Here is a 20,179-nt window from a genome sequence, read left to right as displayed (position 1 = left end):
CTTTGGCAGTAGTAATGTTGGCCGGGGCTCTGTGTCTTGGTGACCAGGGAAGATATCAATGAGAATGTCTTTACAGAAAGTGAAAGGGGCAGGAGAAAAGGGGAACTGTGTTCTCTGCGCATCTCACATGCAGTGCAGAAGGAGCGGCAAATATTCTGGGCCGCCTACTAAACAGCAGTTGGAAACAACAGCCTGTCTGTTTGGTCTGGCAAATGCAGTTGGTTTCTAATTCCACTAAGTATCTGGAGGGTGTGAGACGTTTTCAATTAAACTTAACAGCATGATGTCTGTGGCAGATGAAATCAGAGTCGGAGTGGACTTTTGAGATTATCTACTGCAGTTTGTACTTTGGCCAAAGAAAAAATTGCGAACACGATCGACCACTAATATCCGTAAATAGATGCCTCTCCAGCTTCTGCCTAAAAGGCTTTCCAAAGCCCTAATCGTGATCCTGCGTGGTTAGAGGAATCCGGGATTCTCCTTTCATTAGGAAAAATTTAGACCTAAGCACGTGTCCAAAGTGCTCTTTCAAAAACATGAGAAATTGCTGTTAGTTTTAACAGCAAAGTTTTATAAAGGTTTGAAAAAGTTTTTAAAAAGCCTTATTCGAAAACAGGTAGAGGGAACCATGTTTACTCTGGTAATGGAGATGTCATAGCCCATTAGAGATCCTTCAATCCAACCCATTTACTTGATACGGTAGCAAACACCGAGGACCCATAGCTATAGAGTGGCACAGTCAAGATGGAATGATTTCTTGACTGTGTCTGTTGTTCTTTTCATGCCATCGTGCTTTCATCTTGTCATTTCCGCCTATCCCTTATAGACAGAGATTTGCAAAGAAGCACATTAAACAGAGGCAAGTAGCACATTTATCCAGGGGACAGCTCCACTGATCGGCCAATGTTTGGTACCTTCTTTTTAATGACTCATCTTTCCTCAAACAGGGTCGTCTTTATTAACGTTCTGAGTTAGAGGAAAATCTTCCTCCTCTCTTTCTTACAACTTAGGACTATATTTCATTGCTTGGGTAGTTGATAAATAAATCCAAAATCGTTTTGTGAAAACCTCCTTCAAAATCCAAATTCATTTTCATTATACGTGTAGGAGAGTGTCTGAGGAGATTGTCTCTCACAAAAGGGGTGCTTCACACTTCTGTCCTGATAGTGTTCAGAGGTCGAGCACACCAGGGGTTTCTTCCCAGGCTCTGATTTAGAGTCTCTCTATCAAAGTCGCTGGATCTATTGGATGCTAGTGTTTTTGTTGGTATTTGGGGAAGGACTGTTAAAGCCAAAACAGTTGCCTATTCATTTTAAGTTATTAAAAGCCAGAGGATAGGCTTCCCTGTGGCGCAGTGGTTGAGAGTCCACCCGCCGATGCAGGGGACACGGGTTCGTGCCCCGGTCCGGGAAGATCCCACGTGCCGCAGAGCGGCTGGGCCCGTGAGCCATGGCCGCAGAGCCTGCGTGTCTGGAGCCTGTGCTCCGCAACGGGACAGGCCACCACGGTGAGAGGCCCGCATACCGCAAAAAAGCAAAAACAAAACAAAACAAAAAAACCCATCTACATATGGGGCAGTTCTCGCCGAAAACAAACTGGAGACTGGCGGGAGGGGTCGTCTATGACCAGGACTGTAGAGAAAGATCCACATGGGGTCGAGGAGGAAGGGAAGAGAAGCGATCAGGTCGGGTCTGTGCCCCTAGGAGGGGACACAGAAGAGGAGGGAGACATCACAGGCTTGGAGATCCTCCCTGAGGAGTGAGCCGTTTGAGCCACGTAGTGAACACCGCAGCCCTGGGGCCTGACACAGCCAAGGAAACCATCAGCAAAATGAAAAGGTAGCCTGCTAACTGGGAGAAAATATTCGCAAGTGATACGCCTGATAAGGGGTTAACCCCCCAAATATATGAACAGCTCATATAACTCAATATAAAAAAAAAAACTAATTTAAAAGTTGACAGAAGACCTGTATAGACATTTTTTTCCAAAGAAGTCATATAGATGGCCAACAGGCACAGGGAAAATGCCCAACATGGCTAACTATTTGAGAAATGCAAATCAAAACTACAATGAGATATCACCTCACACCAGTCAGAGTGGCCATCATTAACAAAATCACGAATAAATGTTGGCAAGAATGGAGAAGAGGAAACCCTGGTATGCTGTTGTTGGGAATGTAAATGGATGTAGCCACTGTGGAGAACATTATGGAGGTTCTTCAAGAAACTGAGAATAGAATTACCATATGATCCAGCAGTTCCACTCCTGGATATATATCTGAAGAAAATAAAAATACTAATTCAAAAAGATACCTACACCCTAATGTTTTATGGTAGTATTCTTCACAGTAGCCAAGTATGCTATCCAACCTAAATATCCATCTACAAATGAATGGATAAAGAATTTTCATTTTGAAAATATTTAAAAATGGACTGTGATGGTTACACATATAGTGACTATATTAAAATCCATTGAATTGTACACTTTTATATCACTATTTGAACTGTATCTCAATAAAACTGTTTTAAAAAATTTTTAAAAATAAGGGACTAGGTAGTGTCAGTAAATATAATTTGTCCATGTCTTCATCAGATGCTGGCTTTTGCGAGTTAACCAAGGGTAGAACCTGTAGAAAGGGAGATTTTTGCAGGACACGGGTAAAAGTTTATAGATCTAAGACTTCTAGGTTGAAATATCTTGTGTTCAAACTCTGTCATAAGTGATTGATGCTCTTCAGCCTTAGGGCAAACAAAATCAGAGCAAGATGCAATGGTGTTTTATGGACCCTACACAAGAAGGGTTTCTGCCAATGACAAGGCATCCTTGGCAGAGAGAGGCTGAGCTTCCTGAGATTCCAAAGCCAAAAGGAGTCACCAGGAGGTCAGAGAGCATTGCCTGTGCCAGGGGATGCCAGACTGTACAAACTTCGTCTCGTTTCTTTGAACGTGTACTCATTGGTTTCTGTGGTGGTCACGTAGAGCAAAAGTTATGTCGAAGCACAATTAGCGACACCTGTAAAAAGCTGGTTGGGAGGAAAAGATGGTGGTGACACAGGTCAGCAAGGGGAAAGGTATTTCACATATCTGGCAATAAAAGATTTATCTATCTTACTACTCTTTTCTTTTATCTTTTTTTCTATTTTCGTTTATATATGTAAGCACTATTGAAATGATTACTGCTTCATACATTCTTGTTACTTCCCAGGGAAGACCTGATTCAAACAGTGACAATTAGGTTTATAACAAAGAATCAAATTTGGATATTCCACATTTTAAATGATTGATTGAATTAAAAGAATTAAAGAATTGATTCTAAACTAAACTGCTTTTAACCTAAGAGTTTCTTTTAAAATTGAAGTCTGCCAAGGAAAGGCACTGAATCATTGTAGTATTTTGACATCTAATGGCAGCTTTATAAATTATATTAACATCTTGATTTTTGTTTGTTTGTTTGTTTCTTTGGCTCTACCAGTTCTTTAGAAAGTGATGTGCATTGTTAATGGTCTTTTATATTTTGCAGCGCTTTAAACTTTACCAAATTGTTCTCGCATTTTATCCTTTATAACCACCCTATGAATGCAGTATAGCAGACATTCTGCTTTTGACAAATTATAAAAGTGATACGGTGGGGAGGGAGGTTGAATCACTTACGGAAAAACACAGAATCATTTGAAGGTCCAGTTAGAATCGTAACCCAAGTCTTCTCTGTAGAGCTTTTTGCCAGTTTGATTAATTTTCTCCTTTTTTTCATTTGTTGAGTTCTTTTTTCTCAACCTTTAGCATACTTACTCTTTCATCTTTCCGATATAAACAGTTTTTTCTCCTTTTAAAGTTTTTCTGTGTTGGAAAAATAAAATAGAAAATAATTCAGGGAGGAAAGACTTGAGCTGGAAAGCCTATTGATAATTTTTGCTAAATGATCAGAAAAGTGTAATTATTTTGAAAGTTGCAAAGCATTGTTATGCAAATAAGGCATTCTTGAAGAATTTTTCTCATTGATTACACAATCTTTTTCAAAAGAGCAATTTTGAGTTGCTTTTACTGATCTGGAAGGTAGAGGGTAGGAATAATTTTTTAAGTGGCATGGTTTTCATCTATTATACTTTCCTTTTAAAAAAATCTCTCTTAGCTTCTTAGTCTGAATATATTTATTACTCTCTTTTTACAAACAGAGAAATTAAGGCAGTTAAGAGAGTCAAGTCATTTTTCCGAAGAGTTGCTCTTCGCCATTGTTCTTAGTTTTGACAATCTGGGTCTCTGTTTCTGAAGTATGTCGTACAGAACATTGCTTTTGTTTACCTCCCACCCATGTCCACTTAGTCTGCAGTACACGGACACTTCAGAAAGATAGACATGTGAAAATGCATTAAATTTTCAGGCATGTAAATTTGTTTCAATGTTCATATTAGGGTACCTTAGAATATATTTAGTTAACTGACAGGATGAAATTTTACCTTTCTGGTAGACTGAAAATTAAAGGTTTGGGTGCTGTATCATCAGAAAGGCATTTGAAATGAAAACTTAAAAAGGGATGTTTTTTGGATTCTCTCTATTATTGTGTGTCTATCTTTTTGCTATTAGTTGTTTCAGGACACCTCTACTCTGCACCAGCTGAGGTCTGAAGAAGGTTTTCAGGGCAATGCCCTGTATTTACACAGCTTGACTTAGGGCAAGTGCAGTAGGCAAACTAAGGGAACAGTATTCCCCTGGTTTTAATGGATTCATGAACAAAATAGTCATTCCCGTTAGAATCTTTCCAAATAGTTTCTTGCTTCAATCAGTAAGGATTCACCAAGAAACTTTCCGGCAGCTTTTTTTTTTTTTTTTTGGGTCATTATCTGTACCTGTTTCTTTAAATTAACCCCCCCCCCCAGCTTTATAGAGATATAATTCACAGACCATTAAAATTCACTCATTTAAAGCATACTGTTCAGTGGTTATTGTATATTCAGATATGTGCTAGCATCACCATAGCCAATTCTAGAAATTTTTCATCACTTCACAAAGAAATCCCATACCCTTTAGCTATTACCTCTCTAAATCTTAGCCCCTTTCCTGATCCTGAGCAACCACTAACCTACTTTCAAATGTTGAAATCTAGTTCCCTGTTATGGACTTTCATGTGAATAACATCATACAATACGTGGAATTTTTGGTTGGCTTCAGTCACTGAGCATAATATTTTTGAAGTTCATCCAAGTTGAGGCATGTATCAGTACTGCATTCCTTTTCATGGCTCAGTAATATTTCATCGTATGGATATACCACATTTTGTTCATCCATTCATCTGCTGGTAGACATTTGGGTTGTTTCCACCTTTTGGATATTGTGAATAATGCTGTTATGAACATTCATATACACGTTTTTTTGTATAGACATAATATTTTCATTTCTCTTGGATATTTACCTAGGAGTGCAATTGCTGGATCGTATGGTAATTGTGTTTAATTGTGTGTGGAACTGCCAGATTCCCCCAATGCTGCACCATTGTATATTCCCATCAGCTGTGTGTGAAGGTTCCAATTTCCCCACATCCTCACAACACTTGTTAATATCTGTTGTTTTGATTCTAACCATCTTGGTTGGTACAAAGTGGTATTTTGTTGTGGTTTTTGTCTCCTTTAGATTATTTTTCATGTGTTTCCTCAGCATCCAGGCATTGCTTCCCAGTATGTATGCAGCATGCATTCAAATGTTGATTGGACTCAATTGAAGGTGTTACAAAAGCTGTTGGTTTTGTTGTTTTTCCTGTTTTATTTCAGCAAGTGTCCAGCAGGTACCTGTGACGGATGTACATTCTATTTCCTGTGGGAGAGTGCTGAAGCTTGCCCTCTGTGCACAGAGCATGACTTCCATGAGATTGAGGGTGCCTGTAAGAGGGGATTTCAGGTAAGAGGCAAACCTATCTAAGCAGAACTGTGTCATTGAAAATATAATTGTTTAGTCCAGCATTGCTTACACCATAGAAACTGAGATTCAGTAGCATGGCTGAAGCTTATAGTTAACTTAATGAGATATTAATATGTATTTAAAATCAAGTTTGATACCTAGACTCCCATATGTTGAGGTAGCTGAAGATGTGTACTGGAATTGGGGAAAATGAATTACAGCAAGGGAGCTCTAGACTATGGATATTTACCCAGAGTATAAGGAAATGATATAATTAACCCAAATATGGTTTATATAATGCAGTTATAGGTATAATTAAGATGAGGATGATATAACTGACTCTCCACAAGAAGCATACATAAAGAGTGACTCTCACGGGCACCCCTCCCACATATATGTAAATCAAGATCCTACTCTATATTTTCTCTGCAGTCCTTCGTTTGCTTACTTGTTTTTTAAAGTAAAGTTGGGATTCTCTTCTCTGTGTTTTTTTGTTTCCATTATGCCTTTAATACACTTCCCTTGTCATTAAATTTTTTAAAAGAAACATGACTTTTAGTTATTGAAAAATGTGCTATTATATATGCAATTTGGGATTTAATAATTCCCCTGTTGGACACTTAAGAAAAAATTGAAAACCATCTTTTTGTAAATAAGTCTGTAATGAACATCTTTGTTAGACATTTGATTATTTCCTTAGAGTTTATTACTGGAAAGGGATTAACTGGATTCGAGGAGATGGGACATTTTTAAGGTTCTTGATACGTGTTACTAAATTGCTTTGGTTGCATCAATTTGCTTTTCTACTAATAGTGTTTGAGAGTACCCACTTCCCTGCACCAGCTTTGACTAGTACCATATAAAAACCGAAGCTTTACCTCTTTGAAGATGACTTACCACTTCACTCTCTCCAAATTCCATTGAAATGACATTGAAGAAGCACAGATGAGAGGATAAATCAGTACCAGTGGTGGGGACCCTACTGGAGAATGGGCATCAGAGGATCAGAGATTCCAATGGGATTTCTGAGATCTAGAAGGTAGATGGGATAGGACTTACTTTTGGGTCAGCATGGAATGATGCGAGGGTGCTCACTGGGTAAGGGGATCGAACAGGGGAGCTGTTCTTTCCAGGAAAGTCTTAAGGAGCTAATAGTTGGCAGGTTGGAGGGTTGAAGAGGGAGAAAAAATCTGAATGTCCCCACCCAAAGCCACACATTCAGCGTATTTGGAAGCAGTAGTGTCTACCTTTAAGAATAAAAAAAAAACATTGAGAACTGTTCTCTACATTGGTATTTTTCATACTTGAATGACAGTGAACCTGTAGTAAGAAAGACATTGTACATGAAGCCTAGTACACAAACACAAACTCAGACACATAGAGATATGCCTAAAAATAAAATTGTTTTATGGAACAATACTTATTTTCATATTTTATGATAAAGGATAGGCATAACAATATAAAATGTTTTTATTAATACTTTAATACAAATCAGAGAAGTCTCCAAATAGACAAACTAATCAGAAAATTAGGAAATGTTTAATTCAGTTAAGCGTGCTTACCTGTAGATAGCTCATTCTGGCTCAGAGCCCACAGATACAACACTGCTCCCACATCGAGGGCACGGTCGAGCCAGGTTCTTTTCAACAGTTTTAAGGGGGTCAAGGATAAAAATTCCAGCCTCACAAAAAAAATGGTTTCCTTTTAATCCTCCTAATAATACTGATACATTTTTTATGCTTTATGGTGGAAATTAACCTTTATCTTTTCTCTAAAATTATGCTAAACTTACTATCTTATAGTCCTTTTTTTTAAGAGTAAATCAAAAATAAAAGGTGCATTCCCTTCTTTGGCCACCAAGTTTAACTCAGGAGTTTTGAAAAGCTAAATGACCTTCTATCCAAACGTTCGTTAATACTTCTCTTCTGGAAGGTAGTGATTAGAAGTTTAAGACAGTGGGGTGGCAGCAATTTCTCTAGTTTTATCTCATTCAAACTATCTTCATTGAAAAACCTCAGTTCAACATCTTATAAGAATGTTAGGAACAGTTAGTTGCGAGGTGATGCTTTTTAAATGTCTGTTTTTGCCTTAAGAATAATACCTTTTGAAACACTTCGTTGTGTTTGACATGTTGAGGTATGTAATTCCCCCCATACCCCACCCATAGTTCCAAATCTACTTTGAGAAATACCAAAATCAGTTAAATATGCCCTTCTGTTAATACTTAGATGTCAATTTTGAAAATATTTGCCAGATGAGAGCGAGCTTCAACTAGTACAATATGAAATGTCCTTCCTTAGTGTATTCCATTGCAAGAACGAACAAACGGGTTTGATGCAGTAAGTGGGTATGTTCACCTCCAATCTCTGAATAATATATTTCGAAAAGTCTGCTCTTTGGTGAGCTTTCAATACGAATGACAGCTTTCACTGCAGTTTCCATTATGTCGGTGAACAAGGGTGGATTTCTTTGGATGCCAAAGCCTCAAGATAGGAAAAAACAATGATTGCAAAATATCGCGAAGAGTATCTTTTAATTGCTTTAATAATTCTGCATTTCCATCCTATTGCCTGCTTCATTCTTTACAGTTTTGCACTTTATATTGACTGAGAGTCTGCTTTTCCAATTCTGTAAAGACATATAATCCAGAAGCACGTGAAGTTAAATTTACACACTACAAGTCCTCCACATACAGCTGGTAGAAACTAAAAGAGCTACATGACTTGTGATAAAAGCTCTTATCAAAATGGATCTCAAAAATCTATACCAGGTTCTAAGTATGTACTTAGCATTACTTCTAAATGTTATACAGTAGTAGCGATTTGAAGAGATACTGTGTTATCACTGAGAGGTAAGTTTTAAAATTCATCAACAAATTTATCTCACCCTGTTCGCAAAATATCCCTACACGCTGGAAGAATAAATTTTTCAGCCGCAGTGTCAGCCATTTTCTTGTTTCCCAAAGACATGGCCTAATGAAGAGATAAATCTTCCTAATTAATAGAATGACTAAGAGATTCAGAGAATGGCTAAGTTATAGAATGACTAAGAAATTCTGCCAACAGCTTGATTTATTTTTTCTTTAACAATTTGAGGAGCTTATGGAAAAGTTAATTCTGGGTTTATAAATACGTATCTTTTTAATTATGAAGTTTTAATGGTTTGTTTAGAAGACTGTCCTTGGACATTACAGCTTGCCATTTGCATTGGGTGTGGCATATATGATACAACCATATAAACCCTTTCATAGTCTGTTTTTCTTGTTGGAATGTCCTTCAGATGAAGAGGCAGCAGTTCAACTTGCTCATGCCTCCTCATTCCTCATCTTTCTTATAAAAATCATGTGAGCCATTTTAAAAATAATTTATTCACACTAAGTTTCATGAAAATGTTACACTAAAATTTTTTCAATTACTAATGTCCTTTCTAAAAAGTTCTTATCCAAAACTTGGTTGAAATTTTTCCTCAGAGTAAATGGGAATCTCCTGCACATCGTTCACTTCAGGACCAACTGTAAAAGTGTGTGCATGTGTGTGACATTAAACGTTATGGTGTTAGGCTTCTGTTAGGGTGTTGATAAATGACTGACATTCACCAGAAAATTTCGGGAGGCACGATGAGCAAAAAATGTAATGCCTTGTGTCATTTAATGTCACTGGATATAATCATCATGCAGATTGCTACCTGTCATTGTGTATGTTGAAATACATAAGGAACCATGCACTATACTCTGATGTTTGTTTCTAATCTGTCTTATTTGTTTATTTTTAAAAAAATTGCTGGTTGAGACCCAGTATATTGATTTTACTATTTACTAGTTGATTGCAGGGAGCAGTTTGAAAACATTGCCCTAACAAAATTGGGTCATCTGCTTTGGGAGGACGAGAGTGAGTCCCTCACGTGGGTAGTGATGACCCAGAATAACACCCTCCTTATTTTGGCCAGGGGAAGCGGGGCGTGCAGTCTCTGTGCCTGCCCCACACCAAAGCCTGCCGCTCATGCTGCACTTACATGTCCTGGGTCCGGGCTCTGCTCTTTCACTCAGCGGAGAGGCTTTTTGGGGAAATGGACCTACGTGATGGGTGGGTGAAACCCGTTCCAGTCAGTTATATGAAACAATCTAAGCTTTCATTTAAAAACATGATTTAAGAAGTCAGGACTCATCAGAAATTTGAAGAAAATAGCTCCAATGATATATCCAGATGGAGTCCTTTTTATTCAACCTCCTCAGCTTGAAGCAAGCCTTCTGATCTGACAATTCATGGTCTTGTTACATTTTCATTCATCATTTCCTTATTCTCTCTCTTCTATATCCCTTTCCTCTCTCTTTGGAGCTTCGGTTAGATGAAAGCCGAATAATCCTCTCTGCCTACTGTGAATAACGGTTAGCAAAACGCTTCTCCTTCTAAATCTCATTTCTTATGTCATTTTTTCAAAGGAAACCTTATACGTGTGGAATGAACCTAAGTGGTGCATTAAAGGAATTTCTTTGCCTGAGAAAAAGTTGTCAACCTGCGAAACAGTTGACTTTTGGCTAAAAGTGGGAGCAGGTGTGGGAGCTTTTGCAGCTGTTTTGCTGGTGGCTCTAACTTGCTACTTCTGGAAGAAGAATCAGAAGTAAGTAACCTCTGTATAAGAACTGAGAAATCTCTTTTGTTGCGAATCTTTTAGAGTTAATCATTATATCCAACAGTTTCTCTCAGAGACACAAGACATTTCTCATAGTGAAGGAGTTATAGGAAAGGCCTTTAAGAAAGCAAATGGAAATGACTGTTGTTCTGGTAACAGAGAGATCAGAGAACATTAGAGGTAATTGAATTAGATCCGTTGTTTTTCTAAAACAAGGAACAGAGGATCCTGGCTACTCAGGTAGATGGGAGCAGAGCTCAGAAAGGAAGGCAGATTTTCTCTGTGTCTGTTTTTCTTTTCATGACATCATGCTGCCTTCTTGCCTCATCTTTTCTCTTTCAATTTCTTATGGGCAGATATTTGCAAAGAAACAGACTAAGTGTATACTCCAGGACTTTCAGAATCTGAAGTTGAGTACTGAGTGTAACTTCCAATTGTATATTGATACATTATGTGATTTGGCTCTTTTAAAATGATTTACATGTCAGTTGGGCTGTGAAAGTTCTCTACTGTATTATCTAGGCACAGTTGTAATATCTGGGGTGGGGAGTAGAAAGGAATGAGTGATAGGGAGAAATAATAAAGACCAAATCACTTGCCTGTATAATATTCTCATCCTACGAACTAAACTTTGGAAAACTGCATAGTAAATTAGTTCCCAAATATTTATAAATGAAAAAAATGCATTCAGACCTCTAATTTTCTCTTTGTTTTTCAAAAGTTTTTCATAATTGGACACTTGAATCACTGTAAAATAAGTATGATAGCATTAACTGTATTGCACTGTTTCTCTGAAATTCTGGAAACGATTGGTGTGTAGACAGTAGATTAATGAGAACACAGTGTTATGGCTATGGGTGAAGGGACTATGTTGGTGGAGCAGCTGTACTCCACGATGATTTAATTAGCTGGTGTATGACCACCCCAAATAAGTATTAATTTATATTAAACAGCCACTTTATCTATTTATTTATTTGCCACTACTTAGACTGGAGTACAAATATTCCAAATTAGTGATGACGACAAACTCAAAAGAGTGTGAACTCCCAGCTGCAGACAGCTGTGCTATCATGGAAGGAGAAGATAATGAAGAGGAAGTTGTATATTCCAATAAACAGTCGCTACTGGGAAAACTCAAATCCTTGGCAACAAAGGTGAGAGCAGAATTTTAACCTGGTATTTCTGTGTATTTATAAATAAAGGGGCCATATTAACCTAACAGTAGCAGTTGTGCAAACCCTGTCATTCAGGGTGGGTATTTATCCAGTAGAAATACTCTTGGAAGTACAGAAGGCTGTAAATACAAGAATAATCACTGCAGCATTGTTTTTGTTGGCTAACCAGGTAGAAACAACGTTAAACACCATCAGTAAGGACTTAGATAAGACGTTTCCGTATATCAAAGTAGTGGGATGCTGTGCAACTCTACAGGTGTTAAAGATTGAGATGTCTGTGTGTACTGATATGTCAGTGGGTCCAGGGTAAATGAAGCGAAAATAACACATAGACTATTGCATTTCTATTAAATATACATTTATATTAGTATTTGAGTAGGAAACTACTCATGATAGCTGCTTTTGGAGAATTTTGAATAAATGGGTGTCTTTAGTCTTTGAAGTAATACAGTTTTATAATATTTGAATTTGCACAAAGATTATGTATTATAGTATTAAAAAACAAAACTTTTAGATAAATAAAAGATCTCATTTTATATTTTTTATTTGACAACAAGATTTTTTCATACACAGGAGATAAAAGTTATATAAAATGTTGAGATATTACTTATCAGATGCCATCACATCTGTCAGCCTTGAAATGATTACTGTATCCAAACAGATAGCATGAAGCCCTGAGTATTATTTGTAAACATATTTTATTGACATTCTTCACCATTGACTTAAAAGATGAAACATTACGAGTTTATCTGTGCAGGAATAAAGACAGAATGAAACCAGAAAGAAAACCCATTTCAAAGGATTTTCAGCAGGAAGGACCTGTGGTGAAAGATTGCATTTATTGAGAGTGTCTTAGTAATCGTTTCCTAATTTAGGCACATAACTATATCATAGGGGATCATTTAAAAATAAAACAAATAAGCCCTATTCCCCTTATACTAATGGTTCTTTGATTTTTCTTAATATGGTAGTTCAGGGAGGATACTGTTGCTGTGGGACAGTGAATGTACAGAGATTGTCAAGAGCTGAGATTTTACCCTCCTTGCAAGCTAACACCTGAGCCTTCCATGGTTTCATGGATACTTTAGAAGACATGGGACTTCTGATCACAGACAAAGGACAGTTGAACACTCACAGCAGAAGCACTAGCCGAAACATCAGCATTTATACGAGTTGCAGAGCCCCACGTCCTGCAGATGACGCTTGTACACACAGTGCCTTACAGGAAAGGAACCTTAAGCTTTGGGAACCTGAATCTTTTAGAAAGGACAGCAAGCATCTCTGTCCTTTCTTCCAAAGGAAGATAGTGTTGTTATCGTACTGGACAGGTAGCATGCGTGTTCATTGCTCAAGAGGGAAATACTATTTCTAAGACTGTAAGCAAGCCCGCCCTTTGCTATGGAAGGTCACAATATCTTTATTTTCAAAGGCTGCTGTCTATACAAGGGTTGAAATGCAAGGGTTAGGGTTAGGGTTAGGGTTAGGTCCTCTGAAAAGGTAGTCTGGAAAAAAGGGAAGTCAGTGTCTCACTCATAAGATAGGCAGAAATGCAAGAGAACCATTGGGGAGTTGTCTCCCAACAGATCCAAACCTCCTTCCTACACTATCTTGGCTTCCGGCAACTTTCCCATTAGTACACCATTCCACTGTTCACTCTGATTAATCTGACTGGCTGAGGCTGGAATCAAATCTGGTCAGTTTGCTTCCTATAGCACTTAAAAAATAGAGCTACTCCCAACGAGACACCGAACAGCAAGACGAGGCCAACCTGTATTATTAACCTGGATCATACCAGGGTTCCAGACTCAACTAACCAAACAAATGCCGTAAGTCATCAGGGTCCACCTTAGAAAGAGGTGGCTTTCTTTTTAGGTCCCTGTATTAATCTTTCCACTCAGCCTGAGACCTTGCCACTGGCACTGAGATCTTTCCTCCATAAGATTCAGATGGAAGAGGGTTAAGGATATTTTCAAAAATTTACAAAGACCCTATACATCTCCCACTTTTGTCTACCTGGGCCATGGTAGGGGAACTTGGTGAGCAGTGTCCTCCACCAGGAGGTCATTGTCCTTTTGGTCTAGGAAGATGGCAATCCAACAAGACAGTCCAGGCACAAAGAATTTTGGTGACTGTACAGATCGTGTCTTGGCCCTCAGGGAGGAAGAATAAGGCAGTTATATTGTCCATAACAATGTATGGACAGTGGGTTGATGGTGACCTGAATGCCTTCAAAGGCTGAAGTGGTGTCATGGATTACTTCAGTTAGAGTCAGAAACAAATTTTGTACTGCCTTTTCTTTCTTTTAAAAAAATGTATTGAAGTACATTTGATTTACAATGTTGTGTTAATTTCTGTGTGCAGCAAAGTGATTCCGTTATACATATATGTATTCTTTTTTATATTCTTTTCCGTTGTGGTTTATCACAGAATATTGAATATAGTTCCCTGTGCTATACAGTAGGACCTTGTTGTTTATTCATCCTATATATCAGTGTAACAGTTTGCATCTCCTAATCTCAAATTCCCAATCTGTCCTTCCCCCACTCCTCCTCCCCCTTGGTAACCACAAGTCTGTTCTCTATGTCTGTGAGTCTGTTTCTGTTTTGTAGGTAAGTTCATTTGTGTCATATTTTGAATTCCACATAAATGATATCATATGGCATTTGTCTTTTTCTTTATGACTGACTTCATTTAGTAATGTAATCTTTATTTCCATCCATGTTGCTACAAGTGGCATTATTTCATTCTTTTTTACGTTCCATCTTTGCTAATTGAATAACTACCCATGGGGTGAGTGTGAATAACAAGTCAGTTATCCCTCCAGGAACCCCTTCTGAGGAACCAAGGGTAGCCGGATACTGAAAAGAGCCTTGCAGTTGTCTAAGGGCTAAGTGATCTATCGAGGATGTTTTCATAAACAGTTGAATTATGACCACTTATGACCACTCCTAAAATACAAGTACAAGCCGTGCTGTTTTTAGGAGAGAAGTTAACATCTGGTTCTATACAAAAAGTACAGTCCTAGAGGTACACATGGGGCCTCTGGAAGGAAAGTATTATTTACCGTTGTTAGGGACACCAAGTGGGACCTGTTTAGTTAGGCAGCACTGGTTGATGGTGCCTGCGACCTCCTTGCTGGCTTGTAAACCTTAGCGTTCCCGATTCATGTCAAACAATTGTGTCTCTTCTTTGTCTTTGGAGAGACTGCTCGAGGGCAGTTTGTCCAGCTTTTCCTGTTTGTCCATGCCGCAGACTGGGTGGTATTTGTCCGCTCCATGGAATGATTGAGTGATGGGGAATGGACATGTTGATCGTTGTTATTTGGGGGCAGAAGCTGGCATCATCCCTGCTGTTTCTGATAGAATTTTCAGTAAGCCTAAGGGGAATGGCAACCAGATTGTGGTTTGAGCATCTGGTGGATTTGGTAGACCCAGTAGTCAGTTAAATTTAAGGCACTTGCAACAGTTTGAGAGAGGAACACTAAGGTGTTTTCCTTCATAGGAAGGTGACAGGGTGGCTTTGAAAAACAAATAATCATTAGTATCCCTTCATCCTTTGCACCTCTCAGGGCCTAAGGTACCTCCTTCCTAGGTGCCTTATTATCAGACTGTACTGTTGATCTTCCACTGGTACAGATCAGTTTGTCCCATTTCTGTAGCTAAAGCCCCACCTTATTTCTACTCACACCCTACTGGAGTTCTGTGCTGCCAAACATTCAGGTGCAAGAAGGTCAAGGGCTTTTAAAAGTGCGTGTGGCGACCTAGTGTGTTTTCTACCTTTGCCCATGTGGGACGGTACGAGTCTTAATGAGCTGTGTAGTCAACCAAGTAGTTACCACGCTTTGATCTAGGATCATGACAGTCCAACAAAACAATACAGGTGGCTAAACCAGAATTATATTTCAATCTTCTAGGCTCCCTCTGGCAGGGCAACCACCAGACGTCCTGGGGGTTGCTGTTGGGTTAAATAAGGACCCGTCATGCCAGTAGTGGTCGGGGCAGAATCCTGGGTTTTCATATGGGTATATAATCTTACGTAGGTTGTATTGATATATTCTTACTTATTATCTATTTTTACTAAAAATTATCCACGAAGCAGCCAAGAGGAGATAATCTCTTAATCCTTTTCTGGAAATAGCCATATTTAGTAACTGAACTGCCTTACTAAGATGTGTGGACCAGGAGGAGGTGAGGGAGATAGAGGCAGAAATCTTTTTGAGTCAGTTTTTGAGAAGGCTATTCCGATGATCAATGATCCCTTTCAATGGTAGGAAGTGTGGAAGGTCCACTGAATACCTCTACTCCCAGTCCATTTTTCTGGTAGCTTTTGTGATTTAAAAAAAAAAAAAAAAAAAAAGGACACCACTGTTAGGCTGCAAATGGTCCATAAAACCATAAACATTAAACAGATGTTTTTCAAGGACCACGGTGGTGTCACTGGAGTTGGCCAGTCACTCTGGAACAGCAACACCGTGACCCGAATGGGTGTCAGCAGTGATGAGGCACCACCGATAGCCCCAAGCGGTGATCAAAGGTCTGATTTAATCAATTGTCAGGGAAATATTGGTCAGCTCTTGGTATGACTCCCAAGTCTTGCATGCTGTGGTAACCTCTGCGTCAGGAAAATAGAGTCCTTCACTCTGAGCTCAGTCTGTGAAGGCAGATTTATTGCCATGCTGGACAGGATTCACATGCTGTGTAGGGTTTGTGGCGATCTGTCTGGTGCAGTCTCTATAAGGTGCTTAACTCTGTTTGGTCTTTTCAGAGGATGGGCATCTACCTAAGTGACCCAGATGATTTGATCAACAGCTAAGAGTTGTTTCCAGATTTGTTGCCCCAGAGAGAGGTGAAGAGTAAGTGGTTTTCCAAATGGCAGACCAAATAGTTCGTTGACAATGGCTATTAAATCTTGGCAATAGCTCAAGAGTAAGTAGAAATATGACAAGGTTTATCAGAAGAAGTATTGGCCACAGCTGTGAGAGGGGCTTTGGGTTCTGGCCACTGAGCCAAGCAATCTTGTTGGTTTTCAGTTACGCATACTTGTGCTGAGATGGGACAGCTGCAGCAGGTGGCGGACACCATTGGGTTTCAGCTCAACGAAAACATCCGTGAACCAGGCCCAGGCATGACGTAGAACTTCGGCGAACCCAGGACCCCACAGAGCCAGTGGCTTCCTTTGGGGCAGACGAGTAGGGGATAACCTTTCTCTCAAAGAGTCTGCTGCCGTATTTGCATGTGAGGCCGAGATGTTGCTGGGTCAGACCAGTTGTATTCTTGACTATACCATTCATATTTGACCAGTGAGACTTACTGGACGCTTCCCACCTTGTTGACCTACCAAGAGTGGGACTGTCAGGTTGTAGAGTCCCAAAGTGTGCGTGGTTATGGCATTCAGTTTTGACAAGAGCTCAGTAACAGGCTAACAGCTGCTTTTTCAAGAGGGCTATATGTACATGATGGGCACATCAAGGCGATGAGTCTAAAACCCCAAAGGATGCCTCTGGGGGAAGGCTGCTTCCCACTGCCATAGTCTCCAATTGACAAAATCATTAATCGCAAAGAACTGTATCATAACGTGGTCATTAGGGCTGTGAGGCCACAAGGTAGAGAGCATTACTCACCTTGCTGGGCAGTTGATAATATAGCCTGTTGGCTTGGGCCTAACTCAAAAGATACTATTTTGTGGATTAGCTGATATGACAGAGCAAGTAGACTACTCAAGTGATACCATGCTGTGTCCAACAGCAGAGTGCAGTAAGGTGCTGGGCTGTTTTTTCTCGACTGGAAGGTAAAGCATTGCACATCTGCCCACCTAGTCTCAAGAATCTTTACTTAGTTGGCAGCTCCCTGAATTTCGTGAGGGTTTATCAGCTGTCTCTGCTGGCAGGTCTGATAACACAGGCAAGGCTGTTGAGATTGAGACGTCTGACTTGTCCAACAGGACATCATTTATAGGCATCTGTACCTTCTCTAGGCATCAGAAGGTAGAGGAGCTTGTGTGCCCTTCTGCCTCACACGTTTGTTGCACACGGCAGACGAGTTGGCAACGCTTGGGGTAAGTATCCGAGCAGCCCTTCTCTTCACGTGGCTGCTCTTGGCCAGGGGATTGTCCTCTGCTGCCTATGAGATGAGGAAGAACAAGCACATACCAGCAATTCCTACTGCAGATTCAGGTGTAACGCAGCAACAGCATCTTGAATGGGGACGCAGAACCCTTCACACAAGGTCACGTTATTTTCCCTCCCCCACTGCGAACCTAGCTTGAACCCCATTAGTTGAATTTTCAGGCCCTTTTCCTCTCACACGTTCAGGTAGGATGGTGACTTCGGTGCCTGCAACAAGCAGAGTCAGAGATGTTTGAGTCCCTCCCCTTCCCCGGGCTCCCTTGCAGTCTCAGATGGGTGTGTATGGTCTGCAGTCACTCTTGGTGACAGGAAAACTTGGTCCTTCCCCTAATCATCTTTCTCCTTAAGGCAGCAAAGTCAGCATAGTTGGGGAAGGAAGGGTTAAAGGTGAAGAGGGAAGCGGGGGTCTCTGTGACAGCAGCAGGGCTTTGCATTTGCTGTTATTTTCCAGCAGCTGCTCACAAGCCAACCAGACTGCCAGTGTTTTGGGTCCATTCAGAGTTCTGTGTTGAACGGCAAGGGCATCATTCCTCCCATCATCTAGTCCACCTTTGGGGACCTTTTGACTCAGAAGTCACAGCCAGATTGACTGTGCTGAAGGCTGCAGGTCTTATGTTCTTTTGTTGATTTGGGCTTGACTCACATACTGGAGACTTTTTAAAAGAGAATTCACCTCGTTTCTTGCTCCATTGTCATGTTTAAGTTAATGCCTGGTTTAAGTATAAAGGATAAGGGACATTTCCCGGGTGAGCCTGACCATACTAACTTATCTAGATGTTTTGGGGTCAGTTTCTCATTCTCTAGTGACCATCTTCCACCTTATAAACCCAATCTGGGGCAGCAAGAGCCCCAGCAGTAGTCACTGCCTCACTAAGTTTTCCTATGGGAATTCATCTCAGAAAGAGCCCCCAGAGGAAGCCATGGCTCTGTAACTGTGGTGAGGACCTGCTGCAAAACCTCTGAGACCTTTTACTGCATCTTTGGGTGGATCTGAAGTTGGCAGGATAGAGTGCCAGCAGCATTGAGCCCTAGGATGGCCCCGCTGTTTCCATTCTTTTTTTTTTTTTTTTTTTTTTTTGCGGTACACGGGCCTCTCACTGCTGTGGCCTCTCCCGTTGCGGAGCACAGGCTCCGGATGCGCAGGCTCAGCGGCCGTGGCTCACGGGCCCAGCCGCTCCGCGGCATGTGAGATCTTCCCGGACCAGGGCATGAACCCGCGTCCCCTGCATCGGCAGGCGGACTCTCAACCCCTGCGCCACCAGGGAAGCCCTGTTTCCATTCTTAACGATCACTGAGTCCTGCCACATCATCTCCACAGTGAACCAGCCAACATTCTAGCACTTCACCTGGTTTCTCCCCGTAAGTGGTTTCCATTTTCTCTCTAACGCTTATCGTAGGTGCATGTTTCTGGAACCGTTGTTTGAAAGCGGGTGAAACCTTCTTTTCCCGTTGGGATGATTTTTAGTGCTAGTTGCTCCTGTGAGGCACACCGGAGCCTGACTGGGAGGCTGTCCTCCTGCCAGAGGAGAATTAACACCATCCAGGCAGTTGAACTGTGAACTCTTTGAACCCACTTCCCAGTACTCAGCCCACAACCAGCTCCCCAATTCCTCTTCATTTCCAGGCAAGAAAACGGAGGACTGTTTTATTGCCTTGTTTGCCATACAGTGTGGTCAGCATGTCTGTTCCCAATTCTCGGGGACTTTCCTTAAATCTTGTTAACCAGAGTGTGAAGCTCTCTTCTAGAAATGTCTTCATTAACTTCCTCCTCTCATCGGCAAAACAATGAAGAACTGTGAAGGTAATGAAATCGCACTCTACTTACTGGCCAACAGATTAGCCCGCCATAGTTTCATAGACGCTTTGGAAGATGGAATGAGTCTTCTGGGTCAGAGACAAAACACAGCTTATTACTCACAGCATTAGCATTGGCCCAAATCACAGCATTTGTATTGGTTCCTCCAGCCTTACTTCCCACACAATGAAGTGGACTAGATGACGCCTGTATACAGAGTGGGTTACGTTATTGTAGAGGAACTGGCTTGGAGAACATGAGTCTTTTATAATGGGCCTGACGTATGTCTGCCATTTGCTCCACAGGGAAAGACAATATCTGTAGCTTTCTGGGTTGTAAGCAAACGTTTCCTTTATTCTAGAAGGAGACTTTATCTATATCATCCAAGGCTGTTATAGAAACATCTTTGGAAAATCACGTAGAATAAAGGCCTATCAGTGTCTTTTCATAAGACTTGCAGAAACACAGGAGGCCCATGAAAAACTATCTTCCATCACAAGTTGACTTAGACTTCTCACCTGGTGTGATCTTGTGATTCCCTATTTGTTTTGGTTTTTTTTTTTTAACA

The 20,179-nt window shown here is 40.4% G+C and overlaps 1 protein-coding gene across 3 annotated transcripts in view; it reads left to right on the top strand.

The window, feature by feature from the left end:
- The window catches only part of ELAPOR2 (endosome-lysosome associated apoptosis and autophagy regulator family member 2), a 267,850-nt gene that overhangs the window by 162,953 nt on the left and 84,718 nt on the right, over positions 1–20,179 (top strand). For all 3 annotated transcript variants that reach the window (XR_013829782.1, XR_013829783.1, XM_079931571.1), the window contains exons 19-21: positions 5,762–5,888; positions 10,327–10,505; positions 11,506–11,671. Coding sequence is in view for 1 of the 3 variants with exons in the window: in XM_079931571.1 (XP_079787697.1) it covers positions 5,762–5,888; positions 10,327–10,505; positions 11,506–11,671 (472 nt within the window). In the remaining 2 variants the exon portion in view is untranslated. The remainder of the gene's footprint in view (positions 1–5,761; positions 5,889–10,326; positions 10,506–11,505; positions 11,672–20,179) is intronic.

This window comes from Stenella coeruleoalba (assembly GCF_951394435.1).
Source record: "Stenella coeruleoalba genome assembly, chromosome: 9".
In the NCBI taxonomy this organism is placed as follows: domain Eukaryota; kingdom Metazoa; phylum Chordata; class Mammalia; order Artiodactyla; family Delphinidae; genus Stenella; species Stenella coeruleoalba.
This window is presented reverse-complemented; position numbering and strand designations above follow the sequence as displayed.